Source organism: Myotis yumanensis, unplaced genomic scaffold, assembly GCF_028538775.1.
Source record: "Myotis yumanensis isolate MYYU_CA2020_CCGP unplaced genomic scaffold, mMyoYum1.0.hap1 SCAF_5, whole genome shotgun sequence".
NCBI classification, from domain to species: Eukaryota; Metazoa; Chordata; class Mammalia; order Chiroptera; family Vespertilionidae; genus Myotis; species Myotis yumanensis.
In genome coordinates, this window is record NW_027223756.1 from 65,350,063 (window position 1) to 65,378,061 (window position 27,999).

Below are 27,999 nucleotides of genomic sequence, written 5' to 3' on the forward strand. Positions count from 1 at the left end.
AGCCTCTCCTGCCTCCTCAGCAGCACTAAGGATGTCCGACTGCAGTTTAGACCTGCTCCCCGCTGGCAAGTGGACATCCCCCAAGGGCTGCTGGGCTGCCAGAGGGATGTCTGATTGCCATCTTAGGCCCAATCCTCTGGGGAGCAGGCCTAAGCCAGCAGGTGGTCATCCCCTGAGGGTTCCCAGACTGTGAGAAGGCACAGGCCGGGCTGAGGGACCCTCTATGCCCGAGTGCACAAATTTTTGTGCACCAGGCCTCTAGTATTCATGAGAAAAGGCTATAGCCACCTAAGCAGGTAACCTTAATTTATTCTATCTGCCAGAAACACCATTTGGATCCAACTATTCTTTCATTTAAACCCTTTGAAATTTCTTAGTTTGCCTCTCTACAATATTAGTTTCAACTTATAATACCAAGGAAATTACATAAAATATATGTAGTCATATGAATGGTTAGTGGATAAAATACTACCATGGTTAACTCTAAGAGGCTGAAATAGAAATGCATGCAATTCCTCAGTTTGGCCAAGAGATGGAGTTGTTAATACACAATAATGCATATTTTCCAGTTTATAATTTAATACAAAAATTATCATAATTTCTCAAAAGTGTTAATATGAACACCTAATTGGACTTTGTGCTTTATTGAATTTATATGCTTTTAGCAATCATTTCTTCTTGTGGAGATGTTTTCTGGTATTTTATTTTGTCATCTTTATTGATTGCTACTTCTGTTTTGAAACTGCTTCATCTGATACTGAAAAACTTCCACCAAGACATCTGTACCCCCAAGATTTCATTTCAACTGCATTTTGATTCAAACTTGTATACACAGAGAGTTGAAAATAAAGTCTAAGGGGGCTGCCTGGTCAGGGATATTTTAAAACCACAGGTGTTTGTAAAGATTGTCTCCAATTATGGGTAAATTTGTTTCCAAATTCTTTTTGTTTGTTTGTTTCACTCTATGACAGCTTCTCATCAGTCCATAAATGCACATAGCTGCTTCTGCCAGCATTTTTTTGGTTTGCAAATTATATGCTTTCTGAGGCAAAACATAGCAACACAAACATTTAAATTGCCCCCATGGTTTTTACAACCTCAACTGCTGTATTTAATATAAAGGCCACAAAAGGAACATGGTTATTAATGAAAACTGGATATACCCCCTAGGACTCCTGCTTACTGAAATGACAAATGGAGCAGATGGAGAAAACAAAAGTCTATGCTGAGAAAGGTGGGTAAAGAGTAAATTGTGAGAAAAGTTGTAATTCTCATTTTTAAGGCTAGAAATTAGCAAAGGGAAAAGGGGATTTTTTTTTCCATTTGGTAAATGTGCTTTCCAATGTTTACTTGAATATAATACAAGCAATACAGTTTGGGTTATTTAGGGATACTTTGAATGAGGAAGTCAAAAATAGTTGTAAAGTATTATATACTAGAAAGACTCTTTATTGTTGTTTTATTTTGTTGTGTTTTTTGTTGTTGTTTTGTTTTCTCTACTTATCAAGTGTCTACCAGTTTTATTTTTAAAATGCAGAAAAAAAATTCTATTTGATGATCCTCAAAATGTTTCCATAAGATCAGTATTTGCGGCACGGGCCATTTGCCATAATTACAGAGTGTATGTTTCAGTCAGGAAAGTAGGCTGGTTCCTGCTTTGTAGGCTGATGGGCCGTTTACTAAACCAATTCTGATCTTCCTCACAGTGACACATCATCTTGTTTCTTCACTCTTCATCTCAAATAATACTTTTAAAAGCTCGTTTAAAACCCTAGCAAATAACAGAGTACTCCAGTACAGCCAAAGCAAGTGTCCAATAGTAGATCTATAGTAAATGCGCTAATTTTTGACAGATAAAGTTGAAATATATTTTTAGGGTAATGCTTGCACCCAGCAATACTTAGCTTGGCCAGTTACTGGTTCCTAGATTAATCTTCCCTTTTAACAGCTTTGGTCCCTGTGGTAGGAAGACTACTGTCAGATGCCCGGAGATGGTTGTACTTCTATCAGAGTCGATTCTTCATATGTGTTTGTAACTGGTGGCTAAATAATACACCAAAGGGCACTACTCAATTTATTCTGCTAATGAATAATAAAAATAATAGTTTTTCTCATATGTCTGATTTTTCCTTGGGACTGTGCCAATTAATATAAAACCTAATTTGATATTAACAACAGTAAGTGAGGCTACTCTAAGTTTTAGTTAAAATTCAAGCTGGTCAGTGTATAGTCTCTATAAAATAATCATAATATAATTTTTAATTTTGTCCTAACATTTTGCAATCAATTTGAGTCCCTTATTAAATGTTCAGATGTGTATTATCATATATTCATGACTTAAGCTTAGGTAATTGATTGGAGATTTATGAAGTATTATATAATAATTTAATTTTAACACCTAAAACCTTTAGAAGTATATTAATGCTAATTAGTTTACAAAAAAATGCTTCCTCAATTAAAGCAAAACATATAATAAAAGTTAATTTGACCTAATTATAAGCATTTATGACCGTTAAGAAGTCCTTTCTGAAATGAAAATGTTATCATTTACCACCTCACCACTAAATTTACAGAAGAACAAAAATAGCTAACATTATCATGGTCCAGGTCATTTGCCAAGCTGTTCTTATTTAATACTCACAAGAAGCTCAGGTGGCAGAGAATATTGTTCCCATGTGACAGCCCAGGATCAAAGTATCAGAAAGATTAAGAAATTTGGCTCAAGTCCCACAGATGGAAAGATGTGAGATCTGGCTCAGAAACCAGATCTATCCATTCCAAAGGTCATCTCATCTTCTGAATTACATGAAAACTTTCTCTCAGCAAAAGAATTCTCTACATCTTTTACAGAAAGTTAAAAACAAATTAAACCAAAGGGGAATTTTGAATATGTTACATGTTACCATAAATATTTTAGGGCCACCTTTACTGGGTCCTTAGTAATCAGTATCAATAAACATGATTTGATTGATTATTGATAATCTTAAAAACATGAATTCACTTTCTAAAGAGGGAGAAAATATATTACTTAACTAACAATGCAACATTAAACATTTTAACTAAGTAACCAACTGAAGTAAAGTAGTTGTGTATCAGAGCACATGATCCTACAGTACCCCAGCATAGCCACTTAGGAAGCGCGGAAGAATCAGCCTGATTTTGTTTATGGCATCTAAGAGATTTTGTGATTCTTCAGAGAAGAATTTTAAAAATTAGAGTGATACGCTGTTAAAGATTATGTGTTGTAAGCAACCTATTCAAAGTGAGTTGATTTTGAAATTGCAAGCAACCACAAACAAATACGATGGCACTTGCACATTTGCCTTCACAAGAAGCACTCTAGGAATTGCTTTAGCATATTCTCCTTAGACCCATGTAGCCAACGCTGCTACTTCTTGATTTCTGAATTGACCGTGCAATTTAAGAAGAAATTGTATGTATCGCACATCATAAGAGTAACCTGTTCACATTTATGTAAGTTGTATTTTTTACAGATAACATCAAGGTTTCCTACCTCATTCCTTTGTTGTTATTTAATTATTGCATGGGCAAAACCATCAGGACTCTTGGGAAAGATAAAGCTCTGGCTTTCAAAGAAACCACTGCCCTCTCCCAATGACCGAAAGAAGTTTGACCATGACTTTGCCATCTCCACTTCCTTTCATGGGCTACATAATATTGTTCGGAACCGGAGCAAAATCCGCAAGGTGATCTGGCTGGTGGTGGTCTTGGGCTCAGTCTCACTGGTGGTATGGCAGATCTACAGTCGCTTGGTCAACTACTTCACATGGCCGACCACGACGTCTGTAGAGGTTCAGTATGTGGAAAAGATAGAGTTCCCGGCTGTGACGTTTTGTAATTTGAACAGGTAACAATTACTCTCTTAATAAGTCTCTATACTTTTGGTAGCATAACCTTTCTTGGATGACTGAAATCAAGTTTTATTATGCATTATTTAACACATGGAAAACAATCTAAGTTCTTCAGTTGTACTTACACACACTCATTTATGGAGCAAAAAAGCTTATTGATGTCTTCTTTCACTTATTTTTCTTTTTTCCTTTCTACCTTCTGTAATGATTTGTTAAGCATTGCAACAAACCCTGTCATAAAATGGGTGTAAAAGTCTTGATCCTTTTGCACTTTCAAAGTTGCAAAGAGAGGAAGCTCTACCCCAGACATATTAGACTGAGATACTCAATCACCCTCACCCCAGCTGCTCCTAGGGTGGAGGTTCCACATTGAGACAAGGTCAGGAGACTAGAAACCACTGCCTGCCCAGAACCCTGCTTGTAAGGACTTTGCCCGGTGGGAGAGGCAGGCACCAAGAACAGGAACTCTGACACTCTCCCCAAGGGAACTCTTCTTATAATTATAATTATAACTGCAGGATCTGGCCTAAACCAGCAAGTAGGACATCCCCTGACGGGTCCCAGATTGTGAGAGGGTGCAGGCTTGGCTGAAGGATCCCCTCCTCTTCCCTTGCAGGAATTCGTGCACCAGGCTTCTACTTTTAAATATAAAAACACATGCAAAATGGGAGTACAGAAGGAGAAGCGAGTGAAGAGAGTAGAAAAATATTTTTGAGACATAGAGTCCCAAACTTTCTCCCGAAGTTTGCAGAAAAGCTTTAATCTACACATCCAAAAAGTTCAATGAACTTCCATAGAATGAATACAAAGAGATTAGCAGTCAGGAACATCATTGTGGAAATACTGAAAGTCAGAAAGTCAAAATAGATTCAATATTCTAGACACTCTAATTGTGGAATAGGTAAATTCTTAATTATGAAGCAGGAATTTTAGGGGGAATATAGGCAAGCTTAGGGATTTTTTTTAGAATTGGGGTCCATGGAAAAAACAAAGGGCTGCAGACTTGCAGAAGGTACATTTCCATAACACAAGGAAGCCCCGTGCAGTTACATTTCCATAAGACAAGGAAGCAGCAACAGTATATTTCCATAGGACAAGGAAGCAGCAACAGTATATTTCTATAGGACAAGGAAGCAGCAACAGCATATTTCCATAGGACAAGGAAGCAGCAACAGGTATATTTCCATAAGACAAGGAAGCAGCAACAGTATATTTCCATAGGACAAGGAAGCAGCAACAGCATATTTCCATAGGACAAGGAAGCAGCAACAGGTATATTTCCATAAGACAAAGGAACTGAAAGTAGCCAAGAAAGGTCTATATTTACAAATAAAGCAAAGGAAGCCCTTCATTCAGATGGAAAAGAAGAAAGCCCAGAGGAATGGAAGGACTATGAGGGAGGAAGGCTCAGGAATCACTATAATAACCAATTCGAAGGGGAATATTGACCAATCAGAGGGGATATCAGGACACAGGAACTGTAGCCTTTATAAACCATGGGGGGGAAAAAACTCAGGGGGACCCTTTCCCCTTCCCTTTTTGGGAGTCCATTCTGTGGGACTCTTCCCTCTCCCCACGTGGGAGTCTGTACTTGTTCTTCAATAAATCTCCACCTTTGCTATACCTCTTTCTGCCAGTGGATTCATTCTTCGATTCTGGTGGACAAAGAATCCGGTTCCAGTCCAAAAATTTTGTATCAATTATAAGAGACTTATTCTTCCTTAGATGACAAAGAACTAAGACATCATCAGTACTGTAGGGATAAGAGACATCCTCAACTCCCAAAGGTTAATTTGACAGATTCTTCGGATACTCATTCATGAGGATTTTATACAACATTGTTTGGCAAATTATTAACAGATCAGGTAAAGAACTCAAGCTGCCTACTATCTGGTTCTCAAAGCAAATGATCTTCAAACTTTTTAGCTCATGTGTCATATAAAGGAACTTTGAAAAACTATACTTTGCTGTGCATATTTGAAATTGATTTTTTAACCACAAGCTTAAATGTTTATGTCTTAAGTTTAGGGTATCAAAAATATTATAAACTTTGTAATATAAAATAGGATAAGGATTAACTGTAATGAGAATAAATACAGGGTGTCCCCCTAAAAATGTATACACACTTCAACAGCTGATAGTTCAATTGATGTTTCTTTACAGATTTAACTCAGTTGAATTAATAATTATTCAAAGTGTGTATACATTTTTGGGAGGACAACCTGTATTTCATGAGTCCATAAAACTTTAACTACTTTATTAAATAAAGTACATTGATAAGAATTATGTATATTTTTATCTAGACTTTAATTAAATATCACAATAATCTGGAAGACTCACAAAATAACCAAATTATATTTACAATAACAAATTTTATTGTACTACTTCAGCTTTTTTCAATTTGCAGGGTCCCAATAAAGGCCCAAATACCCAGTGTTTAACATTTTTACCCGAATCAGAAATATGTGCATGACAAGCTAAGAAAAAGTTGAAGAAGCCTTAGAATTAAGTCTAAGAACCAATCAAGGTTCCCCTGAAGTAAGCTACAATTTATTTATGCCTCTGTTAAGAGCCCTAAGATTGTTAAATACCAGTAGGCATTATACGCTAAGATTTGTGATAGGTGAAGGGTAAATCCTCTTTCATGAATGATAGGATAAATATTGTGAATGCAGGCTCTTTTTTAAGAGTAGAGGATCTAGAAATTTATTCATGAGTACCCTTGAGCACATGCCCATACCAATTTGAAGACCATTCCTCTAAGCTGCATTGCATTCAATTCACATGAGGAAAAATAAGGTTTAATTAACATTGCAATTTACTTAAAGTTACCATCTAGAACAGAGGTCCTCAAACTTTTTAAACAGGGGGCCAGTTCACTGTTCCTCAGACATTCCACACATGCGCACTGTGGGCCCGGGACGAGTTGGCTGCTAAGCAGGACAGGCAGCGGTGGCAAAAACACCCCGCGGGCGGAATAAATGTTTTCGGTGGCCCGCGGGCCGTAGTTTGAGGACCCTTGATCTAGGAACTGGAAAAGATCTGTTGACCGATCCCTAATCAAACACTTGTGCTGATATACCTTGGCCATAGGAATATATCCCCGAGGTGAGGGAACTTTGCCAAGAGACTTCTGAATATTTGCCATGGGACCAGGGACCTATCCAGCGTACATGAAGCTCAGAGTGGATCGTTTTTAATACGACTACTCTATACGACAAAATCATTTCCAGTAACAATCATGAAAATAAACAAGTGATAATAATGAACTACATGTTTTAATGCCAATAAAATGTTAAATTTAATAAACGTAATACAAAAATGCCAATTCAAAATAAAACTGAAAGAAAAGAAAAATTTAGCACTAGGAGTGATTTTCAAATGTCCCCGTGTTAAAAATTTCCACTAAAATATCTTGACCATAAAATGTGTCATACATTTCCATTATATTTGCTAAAAATAACTGCTAAAACTTGTTTTCTTTTATAAATATCAGAGAACATGATTAGATATAGTATGTAGCAAAGTTATTTTGTCCATTATTTTTAAACAAGTAACTCAAAAGATTAAAAACACACACACAAATAAACAAGTAACTCAAGTTCTGTTTCTTCATCTTTACAATAATCACTGTACTTCTTTATTCCAAATCTCGGTTTAAATGCAAAAAATTGTGTTAAAGCATTTTACATGAAAACCAAAATCATGACTTTCATACAAATATGAAATCAACACATGTCAAAGATTTTATTAATTAGTGAGAGAACTCTAATGTGTTAAAATTAATTAATAGGAGAGCTCAAAAAGAAGACATTCTTGTACATTTTTCATCTCCACAAAATGATTTATAAAATATTAACTTCCTGCTAATACATGGTAGATTTAGATTTGTTTTAGGGAGGCTCAATGAAGGACTGAATTAGGCATCAACTTGGACACCAGATAAAACATTCATTTGGGTCACATAATTTGGGGAAGTGTAGTTAGAGATATTAATATACATAAGAAGGACTTCTTTAGTAATTGGTTGTCAGTTTAAATTGTTCAAACAACCCAATGTACTTTTATTATTATTTTCTATTACTAGCTTCTTACCAGTATGTTAAATAAAAGAGTCAGGTAAACTATAACTAAGCAAGATTTTTAAAAGAATATTTTTGAAAGAATTTTGAAATTTGAAATGAAGTTGAAAATAAATTCAGCAACAGATTTTGGTCTTATGCTGAAGAATATGCCTTACAAAGCTTTTTACTTCCTTTGTTCCAAATATTGTTTGATTTTATTCATTAAGGTTAATCCATCTACCTAAAGTACCCTCATGATCTCAACTATTAATATTTTTAAATGCATCCTCCCTCCCCTTTAACCTTTTAATCTATTGTAGTCATACCTCCTACATGATCATTTCTCTGCATAATGATCCTAAAAAGAATCCAGAGAACATTGCGTGAGGCAGTATTGACTCAGCCTGTGTGGGACTCCAAAGTCACAGGACTTTGGAACAGATCCTGTGAGTCATTCAAAGTTAGAAAGCTGAAGCAAATTAAGGCCCATTACTCAATTTAGGGCTCACACTGTTCTTCAACCCCAAATCTGTTGCTAATGTAAACTTAGTGCCTCAAAAGGTCAGCAGAAACACTTCTGAAATGAAAAGCAAGGTTGTCAGATATACTGTAGTTGGTTAGACTATCCCTAAGATGGAGGCTTGAGAGTGTCGCTAAAGAAAGGCAGAGTCAGCCAGGCTGCCATGCTCAATGGTTGAGCATTGACCTATGAACCAGGAGGTCAAGGTTTGATTCCTGGTGGGGCACATGCCCAGATTGCAGGCTTGACCCCCAGTGTGGGGCCTAAAGGAGGCAGTCAATCAATGATTCTTTCTCACTCTCCCTCTTTCCCTTCCTCCCTGAAATCAATAAAAACATATTTAAAAAAAAAAAAAGACAAAGTCAGAAGAGGATAGGTATAAGGTTTTAGAATCTGGGCTGCTGGGTTTTTTGTTTTGAGGTTTGTAAAATAAATATGTGAGGGTTTTTTAAAATTGATCTGAGAGAGAGAGACAAAGGGAGAGGGGGAGAGAAACATTGATGTGAGAGCAAAACACCAATTGTCTGTCTCCTGCACACCCTCTACTGGGGATAGAGCCCCAAATCCCGGGTATGTGCCCTACCCAGGAATCAAACTCGTGGCCTTGCAATGCATGGGCTGAGGCACAACCAACTGAGCCACACCGGCCAAGGCTTAGGCTTCTGGTTTTAAGATAGTCGTTGCAAAACTCAAAGCTGGTTAAGTAAGGTGTTATATTAGAGACTGCTCATGAAAGCAGTTTCTTATCTCTAAAAGACTGTATATTTGTCTGAGATTTTTTTTCCCAATTTTTGTTTTGTGTATGCCCTACTTTAACTGAGAAAGGGTTTGATGTGGCTTGTATAAGAAAGAAAAAGAATACATAAAAATAATATAAAGGGAAGTGAAAATAAAATATAAAACCTGGGACATAAAGAGAGCCCAGGAGTGAGGTTATATGCAAGCCACACGGTCCCTTACACTTATCAAGAGTGGATCACACATTTCATTCCATGTTTTCTAGCAATCAATTTAAAGAAAGTTGGTTCAGTTTCAAGATTTATAGTATCGAAATATTAGTCACATTTGAAAAGAATGTAAGGTATGCAAATAAAGAACAGTACATAATGCAAGGCAGAAATTGCTCAACAAAATAAGAGACTTGCAAATTATTTATAGTAGTGAGATCAAATATGTTACTTCTGCTCTGATTGCCAGGAAAACACTTTGATAATAATGAAGCATTTATATAATGAATATTTACCTATCATTCACTACATTTCAGGCATTCTTCTCAATAGTTTAGGAAAGATAATTCAATCATAGAAATAACATTCCGAGATAGGTGATAATAACATATACCAACTTTAGAAGTGAGAAAACAGTCACAGTGAGGTGAAATTTGCTAAGCCATACTAGTAAGTGGCTCTAACAATCACCATCCATGACAGAAACAGAACCAGCATGAGTGATATAAAATAAGGGATATACTATAGGGATTGAGCCCCCACTGAATCACAGGGGCTGGGCCTGAAGTCAGCAAGGTCAGCAGCCAGAAAGACAGATAGATATGAAGTAAAGGGCACGAGCAGAAGCTGGAGATGTGTGTCTCTCTTTTTCACTACCACCCGTCTTCATGGTGACCTGCAGGATAAGTTGGCACATTTTCCAGATTCTCCTCTCACTGACCCAGGATTTGAAGAAACGGAAAGAGGAGTTTGGGCAGGAGTTGGAGGAAGGGTCCTCCTGGCTACTGTCCCATACCACGAGTGGAGTCAGGTCATGAGCCCAATGAGAGTGAGGAACCATAGCTTCTGCCCAACAATGAGCTTCAGGTTGTAACCAGATACACAGAAGGAAGGGGATGTTGCGGTTTCAACATAGCCATGCAAACACAGTACAAAGCCACCACAATGGCAAAGGAGATCTGGCTCCAAAGTCTATATTTCTAACAGCTCCACATTTCCACCTCTCCCTTTATGTTGAGTCTTGAGGATCCATCAGGGTGTATCCATATCAAGGTCTGGAAGGTATTCTAGGTAAATGAAACTGCATGTACAAACACCAGGTAGATCACAGGATGTGATAAAAACCTCCTAGGAGTCTAATTTTGCTTGAATGTATCATGAATGAGGGGAAGTGTAGGAGAGAAGCAGGAGAATCTGGTATGCTCTAGATGTGTGGGCTCTGTCCTCTAGATAAAAACAAGTTTTCATTATTCTAAATAATACCTGTATTCCTACTGATAGGTTCCAGACTGAAGCTGTAGCCAAATTTGGTGTTATTTTTTTCTTATGGAATATCGTATCCAAAGTCCTCCATCTCCAGGAAATCCGTGCCAATTCTACTGGTTTTAAAGAGGCGATTGATTTTCTTGCAAGTCCACAAAATTTCAGCATTGCCGAGTTTGTCAGGAAAAATGGCTTTTATCTCAACAACAGCACTTTGTTGAAATGTGACTTCTTTGGAAAGCCATGTGGCTCACAGGTAATGATTTGTTTCTTTGAATATCATCAATATAAAAATACTTTACCAGACTGTTTCACATTGAGATAAAGTTTACTCCCATGGACAATCTAAATTTGCTTAACGATTATGTTTCCTTAGCTCAGCCTTATGATGTCAGAGGGCAATAGTTATGTAAGAGACATATTTCCTTTTTTAAGTAATTAGATAAGAAAAGGTAGAGAACATAAATCTTTGGCTGCCTTTATTGCAGGATAATAGTCCTTCCAAAAGAAACACAAATTTAACATAAGATGGTATTTTAATTTTCCCATTCATCAGTGAACAATATGTTCCAATGCAGCATTTTTATTACCATTAAGCAAGAATATGCTGTTTTTATGCATGTGGTACTATATCAGAGGTTATAGAAAAATGAGAAGGGCCCAGTATTTGACTATAAAAATTATTTATATTTCTCTAATTACTCATAACATCTTGTTTTTACTTACTTGCATTTAAGATAAAATTGTTGACATATCTGGAATCTGCAAGCAAAAGTATATAGGCAATTTGACCCCTTAGTTCCTGTATCAGCCATTCTGTAGCATGTGTTCCTAGATGATTCACAAATTCATGATCCTAGGACACAATTTCTTATCTTTTCGGTAGCCTTCCTTAGCCCACAGTAAACAGAAAAGAAGTACCTGAGAGACATCTGACAGAGAGGAAGACCTGCTCTAAACTCTTAATTTAGAGAAGAAGCTCTTCTATATTGCTTTTTATTTACAAACATATTTAAAAGTATCACCAAGGAATTTTGTAGTAGACATTTTCAGGTACAAATGACAGGAACCCAACTCTGATAAGCTTAAGAGTAAAAGGAATGAATAGAGTTAAGTAGGAGCTCAGCCAAAGGACTCTGAGACTATCATTAATATGCTGTTTCAATTTCTATCTCATGACTCCAGTTGGCTTCTTTCTACAGAAGTCCTCCTCACACAGAGCCAAGAAGGCTGCTGACAACTCTAGCGCCATATTAAAATAGTTGCCCATGCTGTCCACTCCTGTATCCACTTACTAATCCCATGGGAGATTCTAATTAGCTCTACTTAGGACACATGTCAATTATTGAAACAATCTCTGATACAAAGCAGTGGGGTATTAAGATTGGCCCTGCTTGTATCACATGCATCTCCATAGTGGAGGTGGTTGGAGGAGGAGGATCAAAGGAGCCAAGCTGATGGCTGGCCCACTAGGACCCTGCACGGTAGGGGGGGAGGAGGGAAGGGTGGCTCTATAAAAATGATGCTGAGGGAGTTCTCCATAAGTAAAATATATGTTTCTATGAATCCTTAGCAAATATAAAACAAATGACTTTTAAATGTTTTTTTAAACTATGCTAAATTACATATGAAAATGTCTCAATGAATCACATACACATTGACTAGTGTGTATCCAAAAGAATGAAAACTCTCATTGAATATAAATAGACTGTCTAGTCTTCTTGATATTTCTGTATGCTCATTTAGACACCTGTGATTTAAGAAAAAAACAAAACGTTATAACAATTTGAAGTTTAGAAATGACCAATATACCCAGCTGATTTTGTTTTATTTGGTTCATTTTCATATTGGAGGATTTCGCACATGTCTTCACTGAATACGGAAATTGTTTTACTTTTAATCATGGCAAAAATATCGAAGCAAGGGAAAAAGTGAGTGTCTCTGGAAGAGGTTTAAGCTTGCTCTTCAATGTCAATCAGGTATTGCATTTTTTTAACCAGAGCCAGAGCTTAACACTAATAATAATAAGCATGGGTTTTTAAAGATTTGATCAAAATATTTCGCCCTGTCAAACTGTTCCTACAGGTTGGATATTATTTTATTTTTTGGTAATTTAGTTTAGAGTCCTATGGATGCAACTATTGAGTTGGAGATTAAAAGACAAACTTTAGAGGCAATAACCTGGACACTTGTAGCTATATCACTGACTACCATTACTGTGACTCCAGAAAATGGTTGTACCACAAAATAAGAAAACCAAACAATTCTAACTTGTGATTTATGGTTAATGTAAGATGATGCTGGGCATTTAAAAAATAAATTTTAGATTTACATGTAAATAAGGCAATGTGTTTTAGAAAGAAGCCATATACAGATATTTCACAAAGCATTGCATCTATGATCTGTAAAGGTGATAAAAATAATTTTTATATAAAGAAAGTTGTATAAGTGGACCTTGACTAAGACTAATTTCCATAAACATGTCAATTGTCTAAACAGTTCTAATTACTTAGGTTTTAATGTCCAGACACCTGAGAAATGAAGTGGTGCTACCTTTGAGAGTTCCGGATAGAGCTCTCACCCAAGGGTAATTCCTCACCTGCCGTCTTGCTCAACTAATCTATATAATAAAAGAGAAAGCATATGTCTTCACTCTTACAGGAGAATTAATTTGAATTTTAAATAAAGCCAGAGATTTTATTTACAAAGAGAAGAAGAATGGCAAATAATTTTCTAAAACAAATGAAACAAAGAGAACAGCCAAAGATAAAGCAAATAAAAGGCCACTGGGTGAAGAGAGAACCAGAAAGTAGATGATTAAAATATGTCTTTAGCCTTCCTAAAAGCCTATGAACGTTCTGCCGTAACGTCCGACCAGACGACTGGTCGCTATGATGTGCACTGACCACCAAGAGGCAGACACTCAATGCAGGAGCTGCTCCCTGGTGGTCAGTGCACTCCCACAGGGGGTGCGCCGTTCAGCCAGAAGCTGGGCTCATGGCTGGCGAGCACAGCGGCAGTGGCAAAAGCCTCTCCTGCCTCCATGGCAGTGCTAAGGAGCAGCGAGCAGGCGGGAAGTAAGGAGCGAGAGGGATGTCCAACTGCCGGACATCCTTAGTGCTGCCATGGAGGAGGGAGAGGCTCCTGCTACTGCTGCTGCGCTCGCCAGCCGTGAGCCCAGCTCAGGGCTTCTGGCTGAGCGGCACTCCCCCTGTGGAGCTCACTGACCACCAGGGAGCAGCACCTGCGTTGAGTGTCTGCCCCCTGGTGGTCAGTGCACATCACAGTGACTGGTCTTTCCGCTGTTCAGTTGATTTGCATATTAGTCTTTTATTATATAGGATAATTTCCTCTTGTATCCCATTTTTTATGTTTAAACACAGTACTGTACAGTTCAATGCATGAACCCATGCTTGTATATCTATCTGATTAATATTTTCAAGTCATTCAGCTATAAAGCATATGGTCATTTCAAACTCTGTATTACAAATTTTACAAGCTAGAATTTCCTAACTACTTTAAAATACAACTATAATCTGAATATTCAATACAACATTCCATAAGTAAATGACACTGAAATACTTCTTCGTATGAGCCAGTTAAGTGTTTCATACAGTGTTATAGCAGGCCACAGAAAAATGGGGTTCTGAGTTATAAATGGAATATTAGGCATGGTTATTAAATGCAATTCCATAATACAGTTGACCCATTCACAATAAAAATCATTATTTTCCTAAGTCCATTCCTTCTCCTTGTAGCCTAAACTAATAGCCAAATTCCCGGAAGTATAGTCTTAAATTTATTTATCTGATATAAGGTTGATAAAAGAAGAGCACGGGGGTTAGAGAAAGCGTATGACTTCACTCTTCCAGGAAAATTAATTTGAATTTTAAATAAAGCCAGAGATTTTATTTACAAAGAGAAGAAAAATGCCAAATAATTTTCTAAAACAAATGAAACAAAGAGAACAGCCAAAGATAAAGCAAATAAAAAGCCACTGGGTGAAAAGACAGCCAGAAAGTAAGTGATTAAAATATGTCTATAGCCTTCATCTTAGGTAAAAGTGATCCAAGCAAAACTGTCAAAGCCTTAAAATGTGATTCAACCCTAGAAAGGATGTATTAGGTGTTTAATTTTCATAGCTTACAAAGAGATTAAGGACTGACCAGAAATATTTTATTTTAAGTAAATCAAATTATGTCATGTTAAAACTAAATCTCAAACTTGTATAGAATTAATGTCAATTTGTAATTGGGGAGAGGGTGTATTTTTGTTTCAGGAGGAATTCACTGATGACCCCACTCTTGGTTTTGTTGATGCTGGAATCATCTTTGTCATCCATTCACCAAAGAAGGTGCCACAGTTTGATGGTTTAGGTTTGTCATCACCTGTGGGCATGCACGCACGGGTAACCATCCGCCAAGTGAAGGTAAATATTGGCAAAATGTATAATATGAGGGGATTAAGGGGGTAGTGAATACATATACGTATAAACAACATTTTTCACTAAAACACCCTTTCTTCCATGACATTAGAACACCCCTGGAAATTCCAGTTTTATTTCAAATACTTTACTAGTAGACACACATAGGAAAAACTGTGATTTCACATTCACAATGTAAGTGGAAGCAAGCAAGCCTAGCAAATGCAAGATAACTTTCAATCGCATTAGAGATGGAAGGCTCAGGAAGTACAAGAGACACCGAAGTTGCTGAACTGTGCACTTTCTCAATGGGATGGTCTGTGAAGGAGAAAAATAAGTGGGAAAAGCAGAAATGTTTGAGTCAGACATGTCTGCTAGGTTTCCATTTGCCAGATACTTGCTCTGTAGCTTCTTTAATCAACTCCCTGAGTTTCCTTCTCCTCTCCGTACACTGGGGGAATGTGTGTGAATAACATTTCCTTTTCACAGTATGAAGTTTAAGTGGAATCATATTAATTAAGCATATACCATATTGCCTGGTACAAAATAGGTGCTCAATAAAAAAAAATTGGGGGTGTGATTTTGGTTGCTGTTTTGTGGGTGATCTGATGAATATGCTAACATATACTTTCCATAAATGATAATATTTTTATGTGACTCAATGTTTAGAGCAATCAGACTGTCTGAATCTGATTTTATTAAGGTACAGAGCATTTGGGATACTGTTAAAGGATCACTATTATACTTACCTTCATATATTTTTTCAGGTTAATAGAGTAGGCAAAATTGGCTAATGTAGTCAACTAAAAAATCAAAAAGGTATGAAAGAAAAATAAAAGATTGTGTTAGCCAGTGTCACCCCAATAAATGTAATAACAAGGAAAAAAGTAAAAGTAAAAAATGTATATCAGTCTTTCTTGTTGGGCTACCAAGGGGTGGACTGGCTCAGGAAAACCTCCTGAACCAGGTATTTATTTTATCTCAAGACAGTTCACCAAGAATACCCATGGGGAGAATGCAACCCTAACATCAAGCTGCAGACTTTTAGTACCTACAGCACTTCTGGTTGCTTAAAGGAATGCAAAGCGCGGCACATAGAAAAGCAATGTGGATGTTTACCTTTTCTTCTTCCCGGTAAAATTTACCCTTATTTGATTTTATTACTTAATTTGAAACATGAGACATCAACATGTCATAAAATTGCTTTCCATTCTTGTAAAATGCTGTGCTGGAAAGTCATCCACTTGACGAGTACAACCTCAAAGGATAGATTTTAACTCAAGGAATCACAGCAGGAAAAGAAGAAAAGAAAAGAGAAAGAAAAGAAAAGAAAAGGCATTATCAGGGACAGTAGCCAATTCTTATTTTCAAATTATAAAATTGGGTGCTCTCATATATCTAAAATTGCTCATTACAGTTTTCTCAATTTCAAAGAAAAATTAGATCATTTATATACTGACACTGAATATTTCACTCTAGGGAAACCTTTGTAGCTAGAAAAGAAACTCTATGCTTCCTTTGCACACAATTGGAAACATTTGCACAGCCATGGATGTCTGAGGCAAGCATTGAAGGAGGCAGAAGAGCAGGGTGGATAAGAGCAGGACTCTGACACCACATAGGAGAGTTGGAAAAAATGAAATGATAAATGGAAAGCAATTTTAAAATTATTACTCATTTAACTCATTTTATAATGGTATAGACAGATGGATAGATTGTTTGATGGGAAGATGGATGGAAAAAAGATATTTTTTTGCTATGTCATGTATTGCATAAAGTATAAAGTCTCTATATTTATATTTATTATTTTTAAGGAAAAGGGATAGAGTGTGACCTACAAAAGTTTTACAACTGCGTTTCTCCTACACTTGGTAAGTGGCTTAGTATATTCTCTCATTTTCATTATTTATATAAAAGTTGTACATAGTAATACAAAACTTTAAATTATACTATTAATAGTCCATAAGTGAAACAAAAGGGAGCTCGTAATGTTCTTAAAATGAACAATACTAGCTTACACAGACATAGTAAAACAAAACAAAAAATCCTCTGATTTCAAGATACATCTGAATTAGAGATGCAGTGACAATATAACAGTAAGAGGATTCTGATTGTTATTTCTAAATTTGTATGTTTTTACATTTTATACTTCCTTATAATCAAAATAAATTTGTTTTTTCTCATGAAATAAAGAAAGCATGCTTGTTGTGACTAGTTCAAACATTATAGAATAGAAAAAAATCATGTGAATATTAGTAGAAGTTGCATCACTTTGAAAATCATCATCATAATTTAGGTGACCATCCTTTCATTTATTAATTTCATTACATATACATTATATATAAATGCATGGATTAAATTTTTATCTAAATGTAATCACAACCATACATGTGATGTTTATTGAGGACAATTTCTCATTAATCAGCAAAAATTTTGCTTACATATTTCTTATCTTAACCCCCAACCAATCTTAACACTCTAGTATATTCCACCATAATTTTCTTCACATATATAGCTTCATATTGATGTCTTTAAGTCATTGATTGTTTCATTAAAATGAAATCACATTACATACGCTTCTGTGTATGTAACTTGTTTTCTAATCCATTGTGGAAAAACATATCCAGAACAACAGGAATAGATTTAGCATCTTCTTTTTAATGGTTGTAAAATATTTCATGGAATGGGTATGGGTAGAAGGGACCTTATATATTTTTAAAGTTACCTTAAAAACTGAATATGCAGAAGTCATATTACTGAACAATGGAGTTGAAGTTAAGTTGCCTAATTTCTTGTACCTATCCCTGGTAAAAGCTGGAGGGAAAACTTGGGGCAACAAATCATGCATGCAGTTCTGTGGGCTAATAATGGGACAATATCAGGAAAAAGAGAGAGAGAGAGAGAGAGAGAGAGAGAGAGAGAGAGATTGCATGTATTTGTGTGACTATAAAGAGTGGTGGCTATTACTAGTATTCTTAAAAAAATAAACTATGCAAATGAAATCATACCATAAAGGAGTATCAAAGTTAGAGTCTGGAAAACAAGCCAAAAGTTGGTCATTAATCAAGGGGTCTTAGGAACAAAGCATTCTTAAAAAAAAAAAAAATGAGAGTTTCAATAACAAAACCACATGAAAAACAACAACTGGAATATCTACCAAGAGTGAGTAGCAGTGAGATTGGGCACTGGGAGGTTGTCCAAAAGAAAGGTGAAGACAAGTAACCACCACTTCCTGCAGGGGCTTTGTCCAGAACACATGCCTGGACAGACCAGATGCTCTATAGGGGCCAAGAGAGGACAGAGGGCGGAGAACCTCAGTGGCTGATTCAGAAGTTACTACGTCCACAGAAATAAGTCTCAATATCTGGCAGCATATTTCACAAAAGCTGTGACAAGCCCAAGGATAATTTTAGTTTTAACCAGATTTGTAGGATTACATTGGAAAGTTCCTCTAACGGTGACACAAGGTGACAGCAACACCTTTTCTATTTTTCTTCTGTCCAGATATCTGATATTTTATGAAAATAATGTAATCATTCAATTACCTCAAGGGTAATAACTCCTATGTTTTATATTTTGTGTCCTTTGCTTTATTTATACTAAAAAAATAAATAAAATATAGCTTTTGTTAAGAAAGTAGATAGCCCTAGCCAGTTTGGCTCAGTGGGTAGGGCATTGGCCCACAGACTTAAGGGTACTGAGTTTGATTACGGTCAAGGGCACGTACCTAGGTTGCAGGTTTTATCCCTGGTCCTGGTCGGGGGTGCAGAGGGCAACCAATTGATGTGTCTTTCTTACATCATTGTTTCTCTCTCTTTGTTGCTCCCCTTCCCACTCTCTAAAAATCAATGGACAAATATCTTCAGGTAAGGATTAACGACAAAAAAGAAAGTAGTGATAGGACTTGTAAACCGTTTTTTTAAGCATTAACAGTAAAATGATAAAAAAATTTTAAAGCTCTGTCCTTTCCACTGTGAAATAGTCCTCTTTTCTGAATGTCTTGTCTTGATTTTCATTTCAGACCACATCGAAGTGAAGGGATTATGTACAATGGGGACACATAATTCTAGCTGCCCTGTTCCTTGTGAAGAAACAGAATATCCTGCTACTATTTCTTATTCCACTTTTCCAAGTCGAAAAGCTTTGAAACATCTTTCCAAGAAGTTGAACCAAAGCCAAAAATACATCAGGTAATCTTTTAGTCTTGTAAAGATTTGTTATTAACATGAATATTGTCTTTTCTCATAACTTTCAAAGACTCTGGAAGTGAAATTCTGATCCATCAGAGGCAATGGCTTCCATCACTGAATTAACAATGACACACTAGAATTTCAATTCCTTCATTTAATTGTATGAAAAGTAAAATGAGGCCTGCTGGACTAATTTGCTCATGACCTTACCATTATTGGCCCAACTTGGAAAAATAATAACGCTTTCATATCCGTTAATCATATTAGTTAATACTTCAAGATATGGAAATCCTTTACCTGTATATTATATAGTTTTAGTATTCTAATAACTATATAAAGTATATTGAGCACAAATCATTATTCTTATCGATGAGGAAACTGAAGCACTGTATTTCAGGTAACTGTGCTCTGAAAGAAATTTCTTTCAGTGGTACAGGAAGAAAGTATGTCCAAGACCTATGGTTTTGGTCTCTATATATTTTTCCACAGAGAAAGAGAATTCCAATTTTATTTAACTGAGGATTAAATTAGTTCTATTTCCACTACCCCAAGTTGTCACTTAGAATTTACAAGTCAAAGTTTACAAAGAACTCTCTTTTTTAAAATCAGGAAGCAACCTTACATTTGTCTTTGTTTTTGTTTATCTTTATAAACAGATGACCTGAAATGGCAATATAGCTCATTGGTATTTATATTTACATTTTTATAATAAGAACATATTAACTATTTAAGAGCTGATTTACTCTTGCACAGCCAAGTACCAAACTTTGAAAGCATTCTTAAATTCTAGTTTTAGCTTCACTAATAAGAAAAGCTCTACCCATGGAAATGCCTAGATAATGAAGTGATCTTTGCAAGTCAGGCAGAAAAAGTATTTTCATCAAGACACGGTTGACAAGGTATGATGTCAAACATTTAGCAGAGAAATAAATGAATAGCTAGAAATTTACAACTATATTCTTAGTACTTCTGTCTTCTAAAGATGTCTCTATTCCATTTTAATATGGAAAACTGATTTCCTCAGAGTATTATTCCCCTTATACACTTAAATATGACTGAGAAGAGCACTCTGTATGTCTTTGGGCTGATAGAGATCTCCTGAGTTTCAAAATTACTTCATGTACAAAAAATGTAGGCATGATTTTGGAGACACATTGGTGAATCAGAAAAGAAGCCCATGAATTAACAAGATGATCCTACAGGGCATGTTTTGTTTTTTCTAAAACTTACATTATTGTTGTAGGAGAAAAAAAACTTTCTCCTTCTTCCCTTCTAGGTTATTTGGCTAGTCTAACTTTAAATGGACATAGCACAGATTAAAATGAGAAAAATAATTTAATTTTGTACACTTGGGCGCCCATGAAAATAGAAAACTCAAAGAATGACCAATGCAGGCAGCTTCTATAATTTTTAGGTAAAGAAATAATACATTTGTGAAAATTGACAAGACAAGGGGGTTTGAACTTGGAGTACTATTAGTGAAGAAGTAACAAGGTTTGCTTATACCATCTTCTTGCCCTAAATTCCCTATCTCTGATAAGGATGCTTTTTACCCTCCTGTTACAGGGAGGGCAGCTTTCATATGAGACATTGATTTTTGCTTTCAAGGGGTCAAATAAAGGTCAGAATGTTCTCTTTCACTGGCTCCCTTCTTAAGTAACTTTAATTCAAAGTAATCAATATGCTGAAATGGCATATTTGGGGGTGGCATATTCTGCTCCCCTTGGTTACAAGTAGTTCTACAATTAATCTGAATCACATAATTGACATGTAAGGACCTTACATTATTGTGAATAACAGAAACCATTACAGTGAAGACTAAGGCAAGTAGCTGAACAAATGCAGCTGAACTTGGGTATTCAAATTCTAGAGTTGGTGGTTAAAAGTCACACATATAAAAGAAATTGGTTTGTGAACAGGTACCAGAAATCAAAGAGTAATACATCAGAAAACAGAAATGCAGTTTGTTAGGAGAGCAGATGTAAAAACTTAGCAGAAAAATTACAAGAAAAAGAAGAAGAAGAAGAAGAAGAAGAAGAAGAAGAAGAAGAAAAATAGCAAGCCCTGACTTAACCATGAACCCTGTAAAAGCTTCTTCTTGGGGCAAAAACCAATCCCAGCCTTGGACTGATCCAGGGCCTCCTGTGGCAGTTGATGAACCCTATTGAGAAGATAATAAAAAGCTTATCCTGACTGAAGTGTGGAAGTGAATATAAGGGTATATTATGGCTGAATTTAGGCCAATTCTGTTAGTAAAACAAGTGAACTTTGTAAATTGTTCTGTTTTAATTTAACAAATTTTTAAGGAAATATTTATAAAATAGTTTGCTTTGTTCAAAACCATTTTATCCCCCTTATTGCAGTACTCATACTTAAATACCTAGAAGCATTTCTTTAGTGCTTTATAAATAGAAATCCTTAAATTTTCTTTGATTTCCTCATCCTTATTAAAGTCTAGATTTTATTTTTTAATCATGCATCTACTGACATAAACAAATATTCCTAGACTTAAATCCCAAACAAAGATATCATCATCATGCAATATAAGTTCAATGAGAATCAAATTACTGGACAACTCACCTACCTGAGTGAAGTTGAGTAAATATCACAATATTTTTCAAGGGAATGAATTTATCTTCTCCCAAAGCACAGAATGAATAATGTTTGGAAATGGTTACAAGTGTTGTGCTTGGGAAATTAAACATTATTATCAGTGTACATGCAAATTTGGAGGGCAAAATGATTGCAATATTACTAAAATTTCTAGACTTCCAAGACAACTTTACTATTTCCTTTAATTTGAAAATTATTTTATTATTTGTAAATATTATAATATCTGTGATTATTGATGTAAACATAGTGCATTGTCCAGTTACCCAGGGCTAAACCAATGGAAATTAAGTAAACATATTAGTGATATATTTTGAATTAAGTATATTTGTGAACATTGATTTCTAAAACTGTAAACAATGGGAGAGTGATTTATAGTTATCTTTCTTAGATATATTAAAGAACACCATATAATCCTAGGAAACAACACTAATAGAATCCATTCTTAATGACAATTATTATTGCCAACTGATAATCACCAGGTGGTTGGTTTCCACCTTATCTTATAAGACAGACAGGTTAATATTTATCCATTCATTTGGTTTCTTTTTTAATTTGTCTCCTTATTTGTCCATTTAATGAACACCTGTAAAGTGTCAGGAGTCAGGGGTGTTCTAGATATTAGGGATACCCTCTGTACAAAAGACAAAATCCCCACCTTGTTGCATTTATTTCCGTTGAAGTGGAGATGGACAATAAATACAAACAGTCATCTCAGATGATGCTGTGCTGTGGAGGAAAAGGAAGCAGCAAAGGGGGCTTGGAAAGCCAGAGTCAGGAAAGATTGTTCTTAGGGTTGAGGATTGTGATCAAATAAGATCTTCCTGGGAAAGTAACAGTTGAGCAAAGCAGTGCTTCTCAAACTTTTTGGTCTCAAGTCCCTTTGCGCTTATAAAAAGACTGACTTTGCCTTTCATTGTGGTTAGGAGGTACTTGGATGAGATCCCAAAAGTGGGCCAGGGCTTATGTGGTTTAACCTTCCCAGGTGCCAATGGAAGGGGTGCATAGGCTTTCTACAAATAATTAGCTAGGCTTTCGTAGGACAAGAAGAGGGAATGGGAATGGTGACATTTGAAAGCTATCGGCAGTGCAATATCAAAACATATCAATGAATTTTTCATACTCAATGATATTACTATCTATTGATCATATACCTTGCATCTTTGAGCTGATATTTTTAACCCATGCATGATTTTGAACATCACTTATTGGTCATTAGGAAAATTCTGAGTTATGCAGATATTCCAAATATTGATTTATTTGATTATATAATATACATTTCATTTTAATGTTATAACTTATTTCATAAGAAAAAATCTTTAAAAATTGGAGTTTTCAAGCTCATCATAGCAGACATGAATTTTTCAAAATTTTAACTTTAGCGTAAAAGTAAAGCTTAAAACTTATTATTGCCTGAAGATCTTCTTAATTATTTTTCTGAAAGGGACAGGTTCATTTTGTTCATTTTTGTGAAAATCCTATGAAATATCATAGTCTGAATAGTCATAGTGTGTCAGTAATTTTTTAAAATAAAAATGATGTTTCATGTATAAACTGGCTACTGTAGTTCTCTTGAAATAACAGAGTGAAAATGTCAAATAATATGTTAACATAGTATGAAAATAACTTTGGCCTCATGAAGCTCCAAAAAAGATATTGGGGACCCCTACGGGTCTGTGATCAGACTTTGAAAGCTGCTGACCTCAAGGAGGTACAAAAGCTAGTCTTTATTTTTTTTAAGGTTTTTATTGATTTTTAGAGAGACACAGAAACATTGATGTGAGAGCACAACATTGATTGGCTGCCTCCTACATGCCCCTATTGGGGATCAAGCCCACAATCTGGGCATGTGCCCTGACCAGAAATTGAACTTTTGACCTTTCAGAGCTCTGGTAATGCCTAACCAACTGAGCCACACTGGCCAGGGTGAGCTAATATTGACATTCTATGAAGGAAGAACATTCTGGAAGGAGGGAAAACCAAATACAGAGGAAAAAATTCTAAGCCAACAGCATGCTCGTGTATGGGTAGAATAGAATGGAGGTTGGTATGGCAGGAAGCAGAGTAAGAGGTGGTTGGATTCTGAATATATGTAAAATGTAAAATAAATTTATTGTTGTATTGGTTTGCAGTGTTATCTATACTAATAAAAGCTTAGGTGGCCCTTGCACATGACATCGTCACAAGATGGCCACCACAGGATGGCCACCACAAGATGGCCGCCCTCACGTCATCACAAGATGGCCACCACAAGATGGCCAGCAGGGGAGGGCAGTTGGGGGTGACCATGCTGGCAGGGGAGGGAAGTTGTGGACAATCAGGCCGGCAGGGGAGGGCAGTTGGGGGCAATTGGGCCAGCAGGGGAGCAGTTAGATGTCAATCAGGCCAGCAGGGGAGCGAGTATGGGGCAATCAGGCTGGCAGGGAGCAGTTAGGGGCAATCAGGCAGGCAGGCAGGCAAGCAGTTAGGAGCCAGCAGTCCCGGATTGTGAGGGGGATGTCCGACTGCCGGTTTAGGCCCGATCCCACAGGGTCCCAGATTGGAGAGGGTGCATACCGGGCTGAGGGACACCCTTCCCATGCACAAATTTCGTGCACCAGTCCTCTAGTTAAATTATAAATGGGGAAAAATCAAGGGTTTGACTTGGAATATGTTGAACATGAAACACCAATTGAACATCCACATAGAAATACTAAGAGGCAGTTGGACATATTGAAGTTCAAGATAGAAGTCTTGTCTGGAGATTGAGAGTGTGAGAGTATCGAAGACTACATAAAATGATATGTTAAAATAGTGTTTAGATAATCTGGTCACATATAAAAATGTTATTTATTTATTTTTAAATTACAGTTTACATTCAATGTTATTTTGTATTAGTTTCAGATGTATAGCACAGTGGTTAGACAATCATATACTTGCAAAATGTTTCCCCTGATATTTCCAGTACCTACCTGGCACCATACATCATCATTAGAATATTATTGACTATATTCCCTATGCTGTACTTTATATCCCAGTGACTATTTTGTAACTAACAATTTGTACTTCTTAATTTTTTCACCTTTTTCATCTGGTCCCCCAAACCCTTTACCCTCTGGCAACTATCAGTCTGTTCTCTGTATCTATGAGTCTGTTCTTGCTTTGTTTGTTCATTCATATTGTTCTTTAGATTCCACATGAGTGAGATCATATGGGTATTTGTCTTTCTCCGACTGAGTTATTTCAATTTAGTATCCATTTATGACACTAAAAAAAAAAATCCACAGTCTCTGCGGATTTTAACATATTCATGATATAAAATAAATGACTACTGTTTACTATATACCCAATATATGTCAATTCTTTACTACATTATTTAATTTCTCTTCACGAAAATCCTGACCCTAAAATCTTGGCCACAGATGAGGAAACCAAGACTCATGAAAACCATGCGATTTCTCTAGGATCACATAAGTAGCATAGGACAGAACAAAAATTTAAATTAAAATTAGACACACTTAAATGTTGGCAAATACTCGAATGTACTTGGCAGATGTTTACATTTAATTTATTTTTCCAGTTTCTCGGGAATGAAGCATAAAAAAACTATTGGGTCTGGGGAAAAATGCTTCCCCTAAGTACCAAGCATGACAAGACTGGTCTCTAAATGAAGGTATTATGATTAGTATTAAATGCAATTGAAATGGACTTTTTGGACTGGAACCCTGATACTTTGTCCGCCGGAGTCGAAGAATGAATCCACAGACAGAGGGTGGTATAGCAAAGGTGGAGATTTATTGAAGAACAAGTACAGATCCCCGCATGAGGAGGGGGAAAGGGTCCCACAGAATGGAATCCCAGGTGGAGAGGGGGAAAGGGTCCCACTGAGTTCTTTTTCCCAATGGTTTATAAAGGCTGCAGATCCTGGTGCCTTAATATCCCCTGTGATTGGTCACTATTCCCTTAGATTGGTTACTATAGTAACTCCTGAACTCAGAGGTCAAACACCACATGGGACAGGTGATGCCCTCCTCCCTCATTGTTATGTTCTTTCTGGCTTTCCTCCTTCTTTATTTTGTAAATATAAACCTTTTTGGCTACTTCCAGCTCCCTTGTCTTATGTAAATGCAACTGTTGCTGCTCCCTGCACCTGGCTTCCTTGTGTTAGGGAGATGTACCTTCTCCCAATCTGTAGCCCTGTGGTTTTCCTGGACCCCAATCCTAAAAATACCCTAAGCCTCCCTATATCCCCCTAAAATTCCTGTTTCACAATGATGGTGTGTCTAATTTCACATTAAATAGTATCTGAACCAAAAAGGTTATTCCTTTTGTCAAATAGGAATTAACATTAGTGTTGACAATCTTGAGCTAACTTAACTCTGTTTGTATCCCCAGGGAGAATCTTGTAAACATTGAAATAAACTATAGTGACCTAAATTATAAGATAACTCAGCAGCAAAAAGCAGTGAGTGTGTCCGAATTACTTGGTAAGTGTTATTTAATTGCTCCTCAGTTTTAAAAGAAAATTTTTCTATCAGTATTTTTTTCTTTTGTATTTAAGGTTTAGCTTATCAATGGAAGGAAAATCAGTAGTGCTTGTCACTCATCTACCATTTAAACCTGACACTTTTCCACTCCCTGGACACACCTCCTGCAAACCTCACCAGGGCTTTCACAAAGAAAAGGCTGGTGTTCATTATCTCATAGTCACACACAGAATCTTTCTTTCCCTTCAGAGCTCCCCAGCCCCTCCTCAGCAAGTGACTATTGTAGTGTTCAGCATCCCATATCAGGGTAGAATGTCAGGCAGCTCACACCTCCAAATAGAACTCTACCCAGAGTGAGTTGAAAAGAAGATCCCGAGCTGGCAAAATTTAACATTTAACCGCTGTCCGCTCACTCTCCTTCCTCATAGAGTCCTTAACAAAAGGAATTGCTGACTTCCTAGATCTTACTGCATATGAGAGGGAAGTCAGTAAGAGAAAAAAGAGGGTATGAGATTCAGGTCAAATGACAGCAGTCAGTCACTGGAGGCTGAGCCCCTGAACAGGGAAGGAATTCCTCAAAGCTCCCGGGCAAGCCCTACACTTACTTCATTATCACACTTTACAAACATTGCATGAGCCTAAGAATGGCCCAGGGCAATGAGGAAAAGATGAATGGCGTAATTTAGTTGAAAAGAGAAGAGAAGTCAAATTCATAGAGACAAAAAGTGGGATGAAGAATTTATTGTTTAAGGGGTACAGAGTTTCAGTTGAGCAGATGGAAAAGTTCTGGTGATGGATGGTGATGATGGTGGCACAACAATGTGAATGTACTTAGTGCCATAGAACTGCACACTTAAAAATGGTTAAAATAATAAAATTTATGCTATTAAAATGTAGATTTTATCACAATAAAAAAGCACATTCAATAAAGACAAACATGGATTTACATTTTTTTTAAGAAAATGGCAGTGCTGTGTTAATATATTTTAGTGTAAATAAGTATTATAAATGCTTAAAAAATAATTTGGATACTTGAAGTCACAAATTATGTAGAAATTTTTGTAGATGGAAAACATCATTGCCCAATAATGCCATCTGAATGTCCCATTTCTGCTCTTCATTCAATGCATGGAAATAAATTTGTAATTGTAAAGAATATTTTATGTTTGTATTAATATCCTACAAAGTCTTTGAGTTATATTTTGGATATAGGTTTTATGTTTGCCCTTCCTCTACCCTTTTTGAAGAGATTTATATGAATATTATTTTAAGATACTATTAATTGCTATGACTTTACTTATACCAAACTTAAAATTACAATTAACTTATCTTCATATATCAATAATAATTATGATTAATTTATTAGCCTCAAAAATTTAAATTCTAGTGATGCTTAATTTCCTTTTTATTAAAAATAAAATATGACTGGTTTAATTTATTGGTTTTATTACAGCAGATGTTGGTGGCCAACTGGGCCTATTTTGTGGAGCCAGTATGATTACAATTATAGAAATTATTGAATATATATTCACCAATTTCTACTGGATATGCCTTTTGTTTTTGCTGAAGATACCTGAAATGACCCCAGGGCCTCATCTACCTCAGAATCAGCTGGGGAATAAAAATAACATAGAAGAATGCTGA

General features: G+C 36.2%; 1 protein-coding gene across 1 annotated transcript; it reads left to right on the forward strand.

Moving 5' to 3' along the window:
- Window positions 1–1,179: 1,179 nt before the first annotated feature.
- ASIC5 (acid sensing ion channel subunit family member 5) lies at window positions 1,180–27,999 on the forward strand. The gene is made up of 10 exons (XM_070417251.1): window positions 1,180–1,234; window positions 3,562–3,868; window positions 10,685–10,922; window positions 12,520–12,645; window positions 14,946–15,095; window positions 16,076–16,223; window positions 16,904–16,960; window positions 19,111–19,279; window positions 26,264–26,355; window positions 27,809–27,999. The coding sequence occupies exons 1-10, from the start codon at window positions 1,195–1,197 to the stop codon at window positions 27,997–27,999; spliced, it is 1,518 nt and encodes a 505-aa protein (XP_070273352.1). The 5' UTR covers window positions 1,180–1,194.

Excerpts from the sequence above, each read along its gene's own strand:
- ASIC5 (XM_070417251.1), top strand. The coding sequence starts at position 1,195 with ATGGAGCAGATGGAGAAAACAAAAGTCTATGCTGAGAAAG. Across the intron at positions 10,923-12,519 it reads GAAAGCCATGTGGCTCACAG|GATTTCGCACATGTCTTCAC; the intron begins GTAATGATTTGT and ends TTCATATTGGAG. Across the intron at positions 12,646-14,945 it reads TGCTCTTCAATGTCAATCAG|GAGGAATTCACTGATGACCC; the intron begins GTATTGCATTTT and ends TTTTTGTTTCAG.